Source organism: Callorhinchus milii, unplaced genomic scaffold (genome assembly GCF_018977255.1).
Source record: "Callorhinchus milii isolate IMCB2004 unplaced genomic scaffold, IMCB_Cmil_1.0 Scaffold4, whole genome shotgun sequence".
Taxonomy (NCBI): Eukaryota; Metazoa; Chordata; class Chondrichthyes; order Chimaeriformes; family Callorhinchidae; genus Callorhinchus; species Callorhinchus milii.
This window is the reverse complement of record NW_024704745.1, coordinates 54,535,554-54,550,788: the sequence shown is the minus strand read 5'-3', so window position 1 is coordinate 54,550,788 and position 15,235 is coordinate 54,535,554. Positions and strand designations below refer to the sequence as shown.

The following is a 15,235-nucleotide window of genomic DNA, read 5'->3' as shown; positions in this document are numbered from 1 at the left end:
CAATATCGTGAGGAAAACAATTTTTTAAAACCTAATTGTCAAAAGGCAAGCTACCTTCAACGTGATCAGAGTACCAAGGATGAAAGATCACCAAATGTGCCAGAACTTCCTTGAAATCAAAAATCATAGAAATTTACAGTGCCGAAGGAGGCTACTTGGTCCATTGACTCTGTACCAGCTCTGAGCAAGCAGTTTGTGTAATCAAATGTTCATCTCGTTGAGCCAGTCCGGGAACCTTGGTGTTTTGTTTGACCCTCATCTGTACTTTCTAACCCACATCCGTGTCATGAGGTGCTCTGCCTTCCCCCACCTCCGCAACATCGTCTGGCTCTGCCACTGCCTCTTCCCTCAGCCCACCAAAACCCTCATTTACGCATTTATTACATCTAGGCTCGACTACACCAACTCTTTGTTGGCCGTCCCAACTGTTCCCTCCACAACCTGCAGATCATCCAGAACTCTGCAGCTCATGTACCTCTCCTGCACCAGGCTGTGACCCTATCACCCCCACCCTCGCCCGGCTCCACTAGCTCCCCATCCCGCAGAGGATAGAGTTCAAAATCCTCGTCTTCACCTTCAAAGCCCTCCACAGCCTTGCTCCTTTCTACCCGTGACCTGCTAACCCCATATCTTCCACTCCCTTCACTCAGTAGGTTTCGGCCTACTCCACATTCCATACCTGGCCCGCCCCAGCATCGGCAGTTGGGCCTTCAGCCTCCCTGTCCCCACCCGTTGGAACTCCCTTCTCCTCGCTACGTCCCTTGCTTCCTTCAAGGCACGTCTCAAAAACATCCTCTCCGACCGCGCCTTTGGTCACCCTCCTACTCCTAAAATCCCTGCCCTCCACCCCTCCTCATCCCAACACCCTGCTCGGGTTCAAATCCCTGACTGTCCAGCGCCTTGGGACATCCTCCCAACCTGAAATGTAATTTGTTGTTGTTGTTCATCAAAATGCAAGGAATGTTATTGTGTGGGGCGCACTCAACTTATTCCCATATATATTTCATGCATTTTAATGATTATTCATCTATTTTATTTTTCAGTTCAATTTCCTGCTCATATGAACATAGAATAAATTAGGTATGGTTGCAAGAAAGCTGGGCAATCTCCAAGTGGCCATGTCTGAGCAAAGAGAAGGAATATCAGCAAACAATGCACTAACTGAACCTAATCCTCTTGTTCAAATGTACATGTATATGTCAGGCCGCAGCAACAGGGTGGCCAAGGCTGTGGAGAGATCTGAACGTGAGGCTGTGGTGAGATTTGAATGCGAGGATGAGGATCTTGAAATTGATCCACTGGGGGTTGGGGAGCCAGTGAAACTGAGTGGGGGTGGGGGGGAGGGTGCAGGAGAAGATAAGGACTGCAATTACATAAATACCAATTGCATACTCCAGAGTCAAAACAGGAGTTGACTGTGGCAAGAGCAATGGATTCAAAACAGCAATAACCTGTTTCCCAAACTAATCTTCCTGCCTAAGCCTAAATCGCATAACACATCCACTCCGAGTCAACAGCAACAACTTGCATTTCTACAGCACCTTTCCCATGAGCAGCCTCTCGGAGGGCTGAACAGCGGTGTGCTTTGAGAAGTCAATCACAAAGTCACAACCCCTACTGACAAAAGCACAGGAAATGATCAAGGCGCCAAATTGATTTCCACAACCATGACTTACACTTGATCTAAACTAAGACTAAAATCTGATCTAAATGATAAATAACTAATCTTGATCTCATCTAAGAGGAAAACCTTATCTCAGCTATTATAATAATATCCTTCCATTTGATATAGCGCCTTATCAAGTCATTGAGAGATCTCAAAGCGCTTCACAGAAGATACTGTAGATTGAATGTACTATATTATGTCGGCAAAACGCAGCAGCCAACTGTGCACAGCAGTGTCCTACAAACAGTCGTGGATTGAGTGACCAAATCATTATTGCAAAAATATATATTTTTGAAGGGAAAGTGCTCTGCCAATTGACAAACAACCGGGTTCCTATTCACTGCGAGGTAAAGAGGTGTGTGGAGTAAGGAAACTTGCCCTATGTTTCTCCCGGCCGGGAATTGAACCCAGGTCCTCTCGCTTGCAAAAGTAAGAACAAATTACATTTGTATAGCGCCTTTCACGTCGGGAGGACATCCCGAGGCGCTGGACAGTCAGCGTTTCGGACCCGAGCTGAGGGCGGAGGGGGGGGGGGGGGGAGGAAGGTGACCTAAGGCACAGTCAAAGAGGAGGGTCTTGAAGGAGGCAAGAGAGGGGGAGAGGCAGAGGGAACTGCGGGATGGAGTTCCAGAGGGTTTTGGGCAGAGATGAAGACTAAAGTATCATTAAACTAAGAATAGCTAAAAGTTGATCTAAACTGAGTCGAAGTAAACTTGACCCGAGCGGGTGGCCCGAGCCCCTCCGCCCGCTGGCTCAGGGCCCGCTGCGCGCGCAGCACCGGAGCGTCCGTTGGTCTCGCGGCTTGGTTGGCGCCCTGTTTGAATGGCGGAAGTGACGTCGGCCGGCGGCGGCGGAGGGCGAAGATGTTCGGTTATTGAAGGTCCGCCGGTCCCGGTGCGCGTTTGTGTGCCATAGCGAGCGACCAAAATACAGCCACCGCGTGTGTAGAGCAGTGAGCGACGTACAGCCACCGTGTGTGTACAGTAGTGAGCGACGTACAGCCACCGTGTGCGTGCAGCAGTGAGCGACGTACAGCCATCGTGTGTGTACGGTAGTGAGCGACGTACAGCCACCGTGTGTGTGTGTGTGTGTACACAGTGAGCGAGGACACAGTACCTTTCTGTACACGCACAGAGTGTGTGTACAGCACAGCGCCGGTGGGCTCCGCGCGTGTCCTGCGCTGTGAGACGGGAAGGTGGACAACGGCCGGGGCCTGGGTCAGGCCGCAGGGGCCACCAGGGCCGGCACTGGGCCCTCCGGGTCACTTGACCTGCACCTGTTCCTTCACGTGAGTGCTGTGCCTGTGTCCTCCTTCTGACAAACCTGTGTTGTTCACTATCCAAATTTACGTTTAGATAAAAACCTCTGTTCGGAGATAAAGGGCATTGCTTCTTCGGCGGTTTGGTTAATGCTGATTTGAAGAGCCGAGGTGGTGCATCACGAGGGGCTGTTGTTCGTTGGATACCATGTCAAATGGTATCCGTGGCCACGTGTGCATTACATGTTCTGGGTTGCTGGTGGACCTGCTAAAATATCAAACTGATAGTTTCAGAAAGACCCCATCGAAACCTTTATTATCCTCGCTACGCCCCCAACATGTCCCACTGCTGACGAAGTGGACCGCGGACCCGAAACGTTTTACTCACTTTCCTTTCCCCGTCGATGCCGCCTGACCTGCTGAGTGTTCCCAGCGACGCCTGTTTTTGCGGCAGGGTGTCGGGCTGGATCGGTGGGATTCTTCAGTTGGAACAACTGGTGAAAAGGTTGTACTCCGGCAGTGTTTGAGGCAGTTTGAGGTCAGGCAGGTGGGTTTACCTGGGGTTAGGTTCCACTATATATAGCTTACAAACAAAAATAATTTAGATTTCTTCCATTTGATGTCGCACTTGTGTTGTTGAACCGTCTCAAAGCGCTTCATAGGATATACTGAAATTGTAGTTCCAAACGTGGAAGCCAATTTGTGCACAGCGATGTCCTAGACACAGGCATTGAGTGAATAAGCAGTTCTGTCTGGAGGATTGTCAGCCGGGACATTGAAAAGCTCGAAAAAAGTGCAAGTGGACCATGAAGGCACTTTGAGCTAGTCAGTGAACCTCAACACATTTCATTTTTCTGTGAATTTACAAAATCTTTCAATCATTTCTTTTTGGTCAGTTGGGTGTTGACATGTGGAAACCCATCACTGTGCTTAAGAGTATCCAGACCAAGAGTTCCACCTATTTATGCCATCTATACACATAAATTTCCCAATGTCTGGAATGGAATGCAGACTCTCCTGCTTACCTAATTATGGGATTATATTATATGCAGGATGGCTTGGGACCCCAGCCTGTGCGTTGGAGTATTGCTGGAGTTTAATCAGATAAAACTCCATGGCTTGCCATTGTTTGGCATGCTTCCCATAGCTTGTCTATCTTGGACTATAATCCCATTTGGGTTTTGATTTGTAGGGTTAGCAATACAATGGAAATTTACAGAAGTACCTTTCCCATCAGGAGTACATCCCAAGGCACTTAACAGTATTGAAGATGATCGAAAGTGCAGTCAAAGAGGTAGGTCTTGAGAATGACCTTGTATGAGATGATGGAGGGAGTCTGAGGGACTCTGGGATGAAGTTCCAGAGAGTGGGGGCAGAAAGCTAGTAGCTTGCCCGCTGATAACAGGGCTGGGGATATGAGCCAGGCTGTGCTTGCTGAGCAAAAAATACGTTGGGTCAGTTGGGTTTGAGGAGGTTGCAGAGGTAGGGTAGGGCGAGACTATTGAAGGAATTAACGGTGAATACAAGGAACTGTTAAAAAAAAACTTCTGAACATAAGTCACAGGTAGATTTGGTTACAAAATCATTTCTGTTTTTTACCTTCAGTCACAAGGATGAAAAGAAAAGTGGCCAAAGTGGGTGGACTTCGCCTTAGTCCGAATGAAGAGAGCATTTTGATAAAGGAGGAGCTTGAAAGAAGAAGGAAACTAAGGTTAAAACAGGTATGCTCAGTGTAGCACCATTCTTGGCAAAAGTGTTTCATTTGTTAGAAATTAGTGATTAGTATTATTCCCCAGGAGCTTCAAGTTATTTCCTTTGTATAGCTGCAGCATAATTTATGCTTTAGTGAATTGTATCAGTCTGGCTCAGTGGTGGCACTCGCCTGAGTCAGAAGGTTGTGGGTTCAAGCCCCACATCAGGACTTGGAATCACATAATCTAAGCCAGTATTAGACACAGGTTGGCAAGAGCAAAGACTTGGGGACCACAGAGTGTGCGTAGGGGGTACTGCTGGAATCTAGCCAGCTAAAACCGCATAGCTTGCCATTGATATCGCTGTCTGGCAAGGTTTCTCACTGTTTGTCCAGCTAGGACTCCCCTACTCATTAGGGATCTGGCTTGCGGGGCTAACAGGAGCTGAGTGGGATGACTCCCTGCCCCCAATGACTGCTCTGTCCTACCAGGTCCTGCCAGTGAGCCGGGCTGGCTGTACTGTCATCAACGATGCCCTGGAATACTGCAGACCCGCCTGGCTCAGGAATCGGACTACCAAGAACGCCACATTCACCTGAAACCTGTTTCTTGATGTTTGAAAAAATATTTTTTGCTTACAAATAAGTCTCAACCATAATTTAAAGCATAGTGTTTTGAGACTTAATGATTTAGTTAATTAATAATCCTTATTTGATATACCGCCTTCCATGTCAGGAGGATTTCTCACTGCCTCTCACAAGATTTTCTGTAAACTTGTCTGAAGACACAAAATTTTCTGTAATCCTTATTCTTTGACCTTGTCTATGGTAACCTCCTCCTCCCCCCCCGGTTCGGTGTCATGCTCCACGACCGTCAAGAGCTCTGGATGCTACCCTGCGTAAGGTATGCTATATAAATGCAAGTTGTTGTAAAGCATGCTGATGTTGCATTGTGTGAACTTAAGGGGCTATAAAAAAAATCATGTTTATCCCAAATTTAGAGTGTTTCAATCTAATAAAGTGAAGTGACAATAATTGGTTCAGCGCCTTGGAATGTCCTCCCAACGTGGAAGGCGCTATACAAATAAGGCGCTATGTAATTTTGTTGTTGTTGGTTGGAGAAACTGTTATTGCGATCTTTTTTCTGTGAGTTTGCTGCAGGTCAGAGAACAGGAACGTTGCATTGCTCTACAGATCCGTGAGGAAGTAAAACAGCGTCGTAATCAGCAACTCGAACTGTTGGCAGATGAATTGAAGGCTGAATGGCGTAAGGCACAGGTTGAGAAAGCGAAGACCCTGGAAAACCTCTATCTGTGTAGTTTAAAGGCAGTGGGAGATGGGCACAGACAAGCTAAAGAAAATGTAAGTATATGTTAGGTTTTGTATTGTGCAAATTTTCAGGGAATTAAATGGCTGCACTGAGAAACATAACTTGGTAGTACATTTAGATATCAGTTAGTTTTTTAAATTTTGCATTTTAAATCCAACTTACTGCTACGTACATCAGTTATTCGTCTCTATGGTGAATGATCTGCTCCAGTGTGTATTAATTGACAGCTGCAGGGAGGGGACAATGACGACAAGACTAACTTTCAATAAATTTCTTCCTTCCTGGCTGAAGAAGATTTTGTTCCTATGGCACAGCTAAAATCAGGAATTCCGAGAATAACCCCACTTGTGGCACACCAAGTTAATCACCACTGATGACCATTAATATAGAAAAAGCGAAGGTGGCCAAGATCTTGCAGATTTCTAGATAGGGAATGAACTTAGGCTGATCACTGACAAAAATATCAATACAGAAAAATGCAAGGTATTCTGTATATAGGAGTCGCATTCACTCCATGGATGGAAAAGAACTTGATAAGAAAACAATTTGCAGATCTAAGGAGGTTACTTGACTTGTCACCTAGTTGATTCAACACTGTCCAATCCAAATATAGTGAAATTCAGTAAATTGCATATTGTTTAATTGAATAGTTCAGATAATTGAATGGAATTTAGAAAGAAACGATTTCCACGCTTAATCTAAGAATATAGGTTAGTTAATTGAATACCGATATACGAATAATTTGGTTTATTGAATATTTTTTTCCATGACCATTCATATAAAAAACAATCCGAGTTTGATAAATGTAGAGTCCCAAATTACTCTCTTCTGTAGTACAGCGTAAGTGATGTCGGTGTCCTCTTCCCCCTTCACCTCCCCTCAACACGGAGGTGTACTGTAATGGACTAACTTAAGCTGTAGCCGTTTAGACTCAAAGGTGCTGAACGTAACTGTAAATTTTGAATAATACTTCCAGATGCACCAAAGCATCATGATAATCAAGAGGGGGAAAAATGAGAGGGCCTGAGAAAGTCAATTTTGGACATGCACCAGCGAGCATTTCTTTCAGTAGCTGGAACGGATTGCTAGGATGGTTGAGGCTGGTGTGATCTTGCTGCCTTGGTTAATGAACGTTTAATTTTCCATTCTATCAATATTCAAACCATCCCACTTGATGGTAACTGTTCCAAGCAGGTTCTCTGAACTTCCTTGATTCTTCAAATGAGACCTATTGATGGAAATTTTGGCGTTCTTTTGAAACAATTTGAAACATGTTTCCATGTTTATTTAGGAATCTATATTTCACACTGAATATAGATTCCTAAATAAACATGGGCCAATAGAAAATTGAGGAAATGTTTGCCGAAAATTGCGGGATGTGCCAGAGTTGCTGCGGAATTTGAAAACAACTGCAGAAAATTGCGGAGTGGTTGATTGGTGTTATTGAGAGATGCATTTTGCAGCTAACCTACTTTTTTTAGTTAATTGATTAAAAGCTAAACATCATAGATTGTTGGGGATAAAACCTATTTATTAATCTTTTCTTTAACAAAAAATGAACATAAAACCTTTCAAAAGTGCAGTTTCAACACAGTTTGCAGAGAACTAAAATTTTCAAAATCAAATTTTCACAGAAACAAACAAAAAATTCTCAGCCAAAAGTTTAGTCCTGGTTAAGGTTTAACATGAGAAGAATCTTAACATTGGCTTAACATTAGGCTTCATCTAATCGTCTTTCAAAAGGTCTGAATAAACGGAAAATAACCTTTCCACGTCAGCGGTGTTCACTGGTAGCCAAATGTACTTCTTTGCAGTTTTAGCAAGTTTCACAAGTGGCTGAGGCTGAGCTCCCCACCATGCTGCTATGTTGCATTTAGCTGGGGTAGTTCCTGCAGCTGCTTTGTAAGCATGCCATTCAAAGTTTGAAACAGCCGAAACAACAACTTTCATTTACATAGCGCCACCCCCCCCAGATCGCTTGACAGTGGCGGAGCACAACGCTGAGCTGGGGGGAGGGGGGGATGATCTTAGGCACGGTCGAATAGGAAGGAAGAGGCAAGACGGAGGGATAGAGGAAGAGTGTTCCAGAGTTTTAGACGTGGTGGCTGAAAGCGTGGCCACCGATGGAGGAATGGAGACCACGAGAGACATGCAAAAGGCCAGCCGAGCGGAGGCAGTGAGTAGTGGGTTGGGGGGGGTAAGCAGGTCGGAGAGGTAGGGAGGTGCCCAGGGCATGAAGGGATTTGAAAACTAGTGTGAGGATCTTGGCATTGATCCGTTCTGCAATGGGGAGCCAGTAGAGCCTGGCTAGAACTGGTGCGATGGGGTACGGAGTTTAGTGAACTGATGTGTCTTTTTTGCATCCAATGTTGCCAGCTGGTGAGGATCAAAAACATGAGCTGCTTTACAGGTGCAATTGATGGGTGATTTTTTTTTCAAAATCAGTCCTAACTTTTCACTAAACCTTACTAAGCCAGTCCGGAATCTTGGGGCCTTGTTTGACTCTCAACTATCCTTTCTACCCCACATCTTGCCATGACCCTCTCTGCCTTCGCCCAGCTCTGCAACATCGCTTGGTTTCGCCAATGTCTCACTCCGCAGGCCACCGAAACCCTCATACACACTTTCATTACATCGAGGCTTGACTATGCAAACTCATTGCTTGTCGGCCTCCCCAACTCCTACCTCCATAGGCTGCAGATCATCCAGAACTCTGCAGCCTATGTCCTCTCCCCACCAGGCTCCGTGACCCTATCACCCCATCTTTGCCCGACTCCACTGGCTTCCCATCACACAGAGGATACAGTTCAAGATCCTGGTCTTCACCTTCAAACAAAGCCCCCCGTGGTCTTGCTCCCCCCTAACTCTGGAACTTCCTAACCCCCTACCATCCTGCTCACTCCCTCCACTCAGCCTCCTCCGGCCTGCTTCACATCCCCCGCCTTGCTCGCCCCACTGTTGGCGGGCGGGCCTTCTGCCACTCTGCCCCCACCCTTGTCTCCTTCAGGACCCACCTCAAGACCCTCTTCTTCTACTGTGCTTTCGATCACCCTGCTTCCCCCGCCCTCTGCCCTCCACCCTCCCCGATTTCGACCCTCAGCTCGGGTCCAAAATTCTGTCTGTCCAGTGCCTCAGGGCATCCTCCTGACGTGAAAGGCGCTATACAAATGTAATTGGTGGTGGCGGTGTTGTTCACTACAGTCTTGCATGATTCTCGGGAAAAGGTTGACACATCTCTCTCTCACTATCAGAGCAGGCTGCCAACCTTTGGACTTTGGTCTGTACTCCTGTGTCCCAGCAATGGCACAGAAATCAGTAAACAAGATTTGTAAGATTTGAACCTGCAAGTACAGATTGTGGCCTTGAGGCACAGCTATTGCCTGACATTCTTCAATGAGTTTTATGAGCTTAGATGGGTGCTTTGTCACAAAAGTTGCTTGGGTTTACATCTCTGCAGCGTTATTGTACAGGAGCATTTTCAGGTTTTTCACTGCTTTAGGCGTTTTTCCTTGCAGAAATTCAACCAAGAGAGGTAAATAGTCATACAAATATTCCACAGCCTTCATTTAGGAGCATTAACACGTCTGAACAGCAAAGACTGGCATCTGTGGTTTAATTCCATCCTTTGGCTCCATAAATCACTGGATTTACAGGAGGATTTGGACATTTTTGTATTGTACAACCTAAAAAGTGAAACTTATTAATTTGAATAGTATTTGTTGCAGGAGCTCAGTTTAGGCTGGGTGTCGAGCAAACGGACAGCAATAGTATGACATAGTTGGTGTTTCTATCGGGATTCACTCACTAGTGAAGCTGATTTCCCACTTTTGCGTTGCCAACACCTCCCACCCCCTGCACACGCAACCGAAGCCGCTCCGCCCACGATACAGTGTCAAGCAAACAGCGCAGAGGCCTGGGGCCTAGTACACTGTTTGTACAGGTTTGTGGAGGAGGAGGGCGTTTGTAGTGGATTCTGTGGGGAAAAGTGCAGCTGTGCTTTTCTACTGGGCCAAGTTTTTGCCTGGGCCAATAGAAAAATGGGGAAATATTTGCCAAAACTTGCAGGGAAATTTTGCAGAAGATTGCGGTGAAATTTGATAAGTTTTCCGGCAAATTGCAGTGGGTTCATTGGTGCTATGGAGGTACATTTTACTGCAAACCTACCTTTTTTCACTTTATTGATCAAAACTAAATATTGTTACAAAAAAATTAATTTCTTTAACCAAAACTGGATGGTCCATTTGGGGATGGGGGAGGGAAGGATACAACATCGCAGGTCCAAAGGGCCTGGAGATCCGCCAAAAAAGACACCAGTGTCCTGACTGCTGGGTTACAGGAGCTCACCATCTCCTGCCTCGAAGGGTCCGGAGACAGACAGAGAGAGACACACACACTCACATTCTGAGAGAGTCACACACACTCAGGCACAAAGAGATATATACACACACACACAGGGAAGAGAGAGACACACAGAGACACTCACAAACAGACACCCTCACATAGACACTCACAGACACACAGAATGAGAAAGAGACACGGACAATCTCAACAGCGGGGCCTCCGTGGAGTGAAGCCTATTTGCCGCTTGTGCTGCATCGCGCAAGCGCATCCGGAGCAGCCCGACCACAATTGCGTTGGATAACAGCATGAGAGGCCCAGGCCCGAAACTTTGTCTTTAGTGGGTTTACAGTGAGGGCGCTATTAATAACAGATTGCAGACACTTCTATTGGCCCAGGCTATTACTTATTACACTGCTATTGTCAATTCCAGGTTAACTTTCAATTCCCTTTGGGTTTAGCAGCTTTTAGCAAATCCACAGGGAGGTCCTCTTGGTTCTTATGGATAACAGATCAGACTCACTAATTATGGATTAACTACTGAAGAAGACTAGGAATTGTGAGAGTCGCGATTCTGGGGCATGATGTATTTCACAAGGGAGAAATATATCTTTTGATGCAATTGTCAATTTTTCACAGAATCCCTGACTCCTAATTTCAATGATTTCATGGTTTCACAGTTTTACTGAAAATTTCAGGGATTTTGCAAAATCCCTGGTTTCACAACTTTACTGAAACATATATACCGTTTTTAATGTTTTGCAACAAGTACTGGAATACAAGTGCAGATTAATGAATGGGTATTATAACCAGCTTCTGTTTTTTTTAGAAAAATATTCTTGGTTTTAAGTCTTTTTATAAAGTGTAATATTTTATATATTCTGTTGACAGTTGAGTGTTTTATGCATGAATTGAAGATTTTATCCTGAGCCTGTTTTACAACAACAACAAGATTCCATTTATTGAGCGCCTTTCACGTCGGGAGGACGTCCCAAGGCGCTGTACAGTTGGGTTAGGACCCGAGCAGGGGGGAAATGGTCAGGGTGAGGGGAGGGAAAGGAGGGAGCGAGGAGGGGGGGGAATGGTCAGGGTGAGGGGAGGGAAGGGAGGGAGCGAGGAGGGGGTAGAGAGTCGAGAGGAGAGCTGAAGGCACGGTCAAAGAAAAAGGTCTTGAGACCGGCCTTGAAGGAGGAAAGGGAGGAGGCGGCGAAGGCACTGGGGGATAGAGTTCCAGAGCCTCGGGGCTGTTTTAAACTACATATTTGCTTTCTGAAGCTTCAACTAATCCACAGCTCTGCATCCTGATTTTCTTTTGAGTGCAAGTCTCCTCACACTCATTACCCTCTGTTTGCCAAGCTCTATTGGGTCCTATTAGTGGAGTCCTGTAGCTCAGTGGTTAGAGCACTCGCTTTGCAAGTGAGAGACCTGAGTTCAATTCCAGGCAGGGCGAAACCTTGGGCAAGTTTCCTTACTCCACACTCCTAATAATAATCCCTCCAAAACTAAAAACAATAATTAAATTGGTCATTTTCAATCTACGACTGTTTGTGGGACATTGCTGTGCGCAATTGGCTGCCGCGTTCGCCCACAAATATACAGTCAATTCACTTTACAGTGTGTTCTGTGAAGCGCTTTGGGATGTCCTCCCGACGTGAAAAGCGCTATATCAAATGCAAGGATTATTATTATTATTATTATTATTATTATTTTAGAGGAGGATGGTCCAACCTTTTGAGAGTGAGGGGGGAGAGGGGTAAATGTGAGAGAGATGGGGAGAAAAAGAGGGAGATTAAGAGGGGCTAGAGAGTGTGTGTGGGAGAGATGGGGAGTGTGAGAGAGTAATTGAGAGAGTGTGAAAGAGAGTGATTGATCTCTTTCTCCCCCCCACCTCCCCCCCAATTTGCAGGAGCCAGATCTGGAGACTTTCACCAAACAAGCAGCTGTGAATCAACAAAAGGCTGAGAAAAGATGCAGAGAAGCACTAAGGGAACTGAAACTGATGAGAGAAAAGGAGTTTGAAGAACAAAGCAGGTAAGCCACAATTTGTGTTCCCTAAACCCTGAATCTTTACTACGCCAAGGAGATTACAATGATTTGTCAATCAGATATTTGTTCCTGGTTTATATTTTTGAAAAAAGTTTCTTCAAACTTCTGACTGAATTCTTTATTTGAATAGTAAGTTAGCATTTATCTGCAAACTGGTGCATGTGGCAATGCTATATATGTTAAATATGCTAATGAAAATAGTAACCTCTTTGATTAGATATTGTGAAATAGATATTGTTAAGTGTCTGTTGCAGAGAACTTCCATATTTTAATGCAGCTTCCTTGATTGCTCAACAATTGTAAACTATGGATAACTTGACCCTGGATTAACTTGTCACTACCACATGTCATCATTCTGACAGTATCCTAGCCGCATTCATTTTGGCCTTGCCCCTTCCTACCTCTGTGACCTCCTAAACCCATATCAACCTGCCCGCACCTTCCGTTCAGCAGGCTCCACATTTCCCACCTCATTCAAGGCATGTCTCAAGACCCTCTTCTTCGACCGTGCCTTTTGTCCATCCTCTCTGCCCTCCATCCTCCCTGATCCCAAACCACCTCTGTTCGGGTCCAAATCTCTGACTGTCCAGTGCCTTGGGATACCCTCCTGACTTGAAAGGCGCTATCATAAATGTAATTTTGTATTGTATGTATTTATACATGTGTCTAACTCACCACTCCAGAAAACTGATCGCTGAAAGCTTTTCCCTTGGAGTAATGAGTTATCAGGAGTTTACTGGACTTTCTTTGGTAAATTAACTGAGCAACATGAACATGGAGGTGTCAGGCTTTATTTCTTCCAGAAATAGCTGGTCTCAACACTGGCTTTAAGAGGGGCAGGTGAGTCACAGATTGTGTTCTTGATTGCAACCCATGCACAAAGATACAAGGTGAAGGGAGACTGATCTCAACTGCTATGATCACTGCAGTTTAATAGTCTGCTGACATTCACTGTCTGGTCTCGTATACCAAGAATACTTGAATTTATGTAGTGCCCTTCACGTCCTCGAGATAGCATCTTTGAGAGCTGCATAGTGGCTGGGTTGGACTCTGAGGGAGGGGAAGGTGACCTACGCCTTGGTTAAAGAGGCGGGTCTTAAGGTGGGATTTCAGAAAATGCACAAAATGAACCAGGAAACTATTACAATGGTTAACAATTTGAAAAGCAAGTGAGCCCTGTGTTTCTACAGACCAGTGCTTGTATTCGGCCAGGTATATAGAGCATTGTGTGACACCTGCCTGATCTGGGAGGTGATATTGAATGAGCTCTATAGGGCACTGAATTTGAGAACCAAGGTTGGATTGTCTTCAAACCTCATGGTGTTGTTGCAGTTCAAAAGTGAGATCCTCAGTTTTCATGGAGCGTATTTGAATCAGGTTGTGGGTGAAGGATTTGTTCAATTTTAAGCCACTGAAATCAGTGAGATTTTCTGGTCTATAGCTGGGTACTAGAACTTGTTCAATTACTTATATTGTAAGTATAGTTTCAACTACAAAAATCCTTGAAATCTGTTTCTCGTGGATTTGCATTTTTTTTGTAATGCAGATGCGTTCAAGCTCGCAAGAAGGCACTCATTGTAGAAAAAGAAAGAGCAATGAAGATTGCACATCTTCCACCACCTCCACCGGATCCTCTTGCTGTAAGTACATTTATGAAAAGTGTGGAATCCCATAGTGTAGTGGTTATTGCACTCGACTTGCAAGTTGAGAGGATCCGGGTTTGATTCCAGGCAGGATGAAACCTTAGGTAAGTTTCCTTATTCCACATAATTCTTGTTTACCTGTAAGTAGGAACTCGGTTGTTAGGCGATTGGTGGATCGCTTACTGGGGGTAATAATCGCTCAAGAGAAAAATGTTTTTGGTCACTCAGTCCACGACTGCTTGTTGGACATTGCTGTGCACAATTGGCAACTGCGTTTCACCCACAAAATACACAGTCGATCCACTTTACAATATATTCTGTGAAGTGCTTTGAGACTTCTCAATGACTTGATACTGCACTATATCAAATGCAAGGATTATTATATTTAGTATAAAACAATATATTCATCAGTTTAAGTTAGCCATGCTTTTTGATTTGAAATTTGTTTACCAAATTCAAACATATTATGGCCTAAAATGCAGGATTTCTAAATCGATAATTTAATGAAGTATCTGAGTTGCATAGAACTATATAGACTACAACATGGGAACAGATCATTTGACCTAACTAGTCCGTGGCATTGTTCATATTCCCTCATCAGGCCCCACTCTTCCTAATCCTATCTCCCATATTGTTCTATTCCCTTCTCCCACATGTACAAAGGAGAATTCTACAGTAGCCAGAAGTATTAATACTAACCTGGAGGAACTTTGAATCAATATAATAATAGTAATCCTTACATTTGATGTAGGGCTTTTCACGTCTTCTAAACGTCTCAAAGCGCTTCACAGAATATACTGAATATACTGAATTGACTGTATATTTGTTGGCAAAGCGCGGCAGCCAATTGCACACAGAAGTGTCCCGCAAACGGTCGTGGATTGAGTGACCAAATTATTATTGTTTTTTTGGAGGGATTATTATCCCTGGAAAAGCGATCCGCCAATCGACTAACAACTGGGTTCCTACTTACTGCTAGGTAAACAGAGGCATGTGGAGAAAGGAAATTTGCCCAACATTTTGCCCAATATAATCTTTTGAACTAGTTGCTATGGTAGGAATTTCAATTCTTTTGTATTGCATTTTGGACCCAAAGTTATGGAGCAGAGAGTCACATTTGAATGTATTTATCCAAAGCAACAGTGTCATATTAGAAAAAAATCATGCAACAAAACTGATATACTGCAACAAAATGATCTCAACAACTTTAATAACTTGCTTCAGTCAGCTTTCAATACACAGCCATTAACTTTGGAGACATTCA

At 44.6% G+C, this 15,235-nt stretch overlaps 1 protein-coding gene across 1 annotated transcript in view; it reads left to right on the top strand.

Annotated features, from left to right (window-relative positions):
* The window catches only part of cep295 (centrosomal protein 295), a 62,436-nt gene that overhangs the window by 1,152 nt on the left and 46,049 nt on the right, over positions 1-15,235 (top strand). Inside the window, exons 2-5 of the mRNA XM_042334217.1 lie at positions 4,530-4,645; positions 5,776-5,976; positions 12,189-12,313; positions 13,875-13,968. Coding sequence (XP_042190151.1) covers positions 4,538-4,645; positions 5,776-5,976; positions 12,189-12,313; positions 13,875-13,968 — 528 coding nt within the window. The 5' untranslated portion in view covers positions 4,530-4,537. The remainder of the gene's footprint in view (positions 1-4,529; positions 4,646-5,775; positions 5,977-12,188; positions 12,314-13,874; positions 13,969-15,235) is intronic.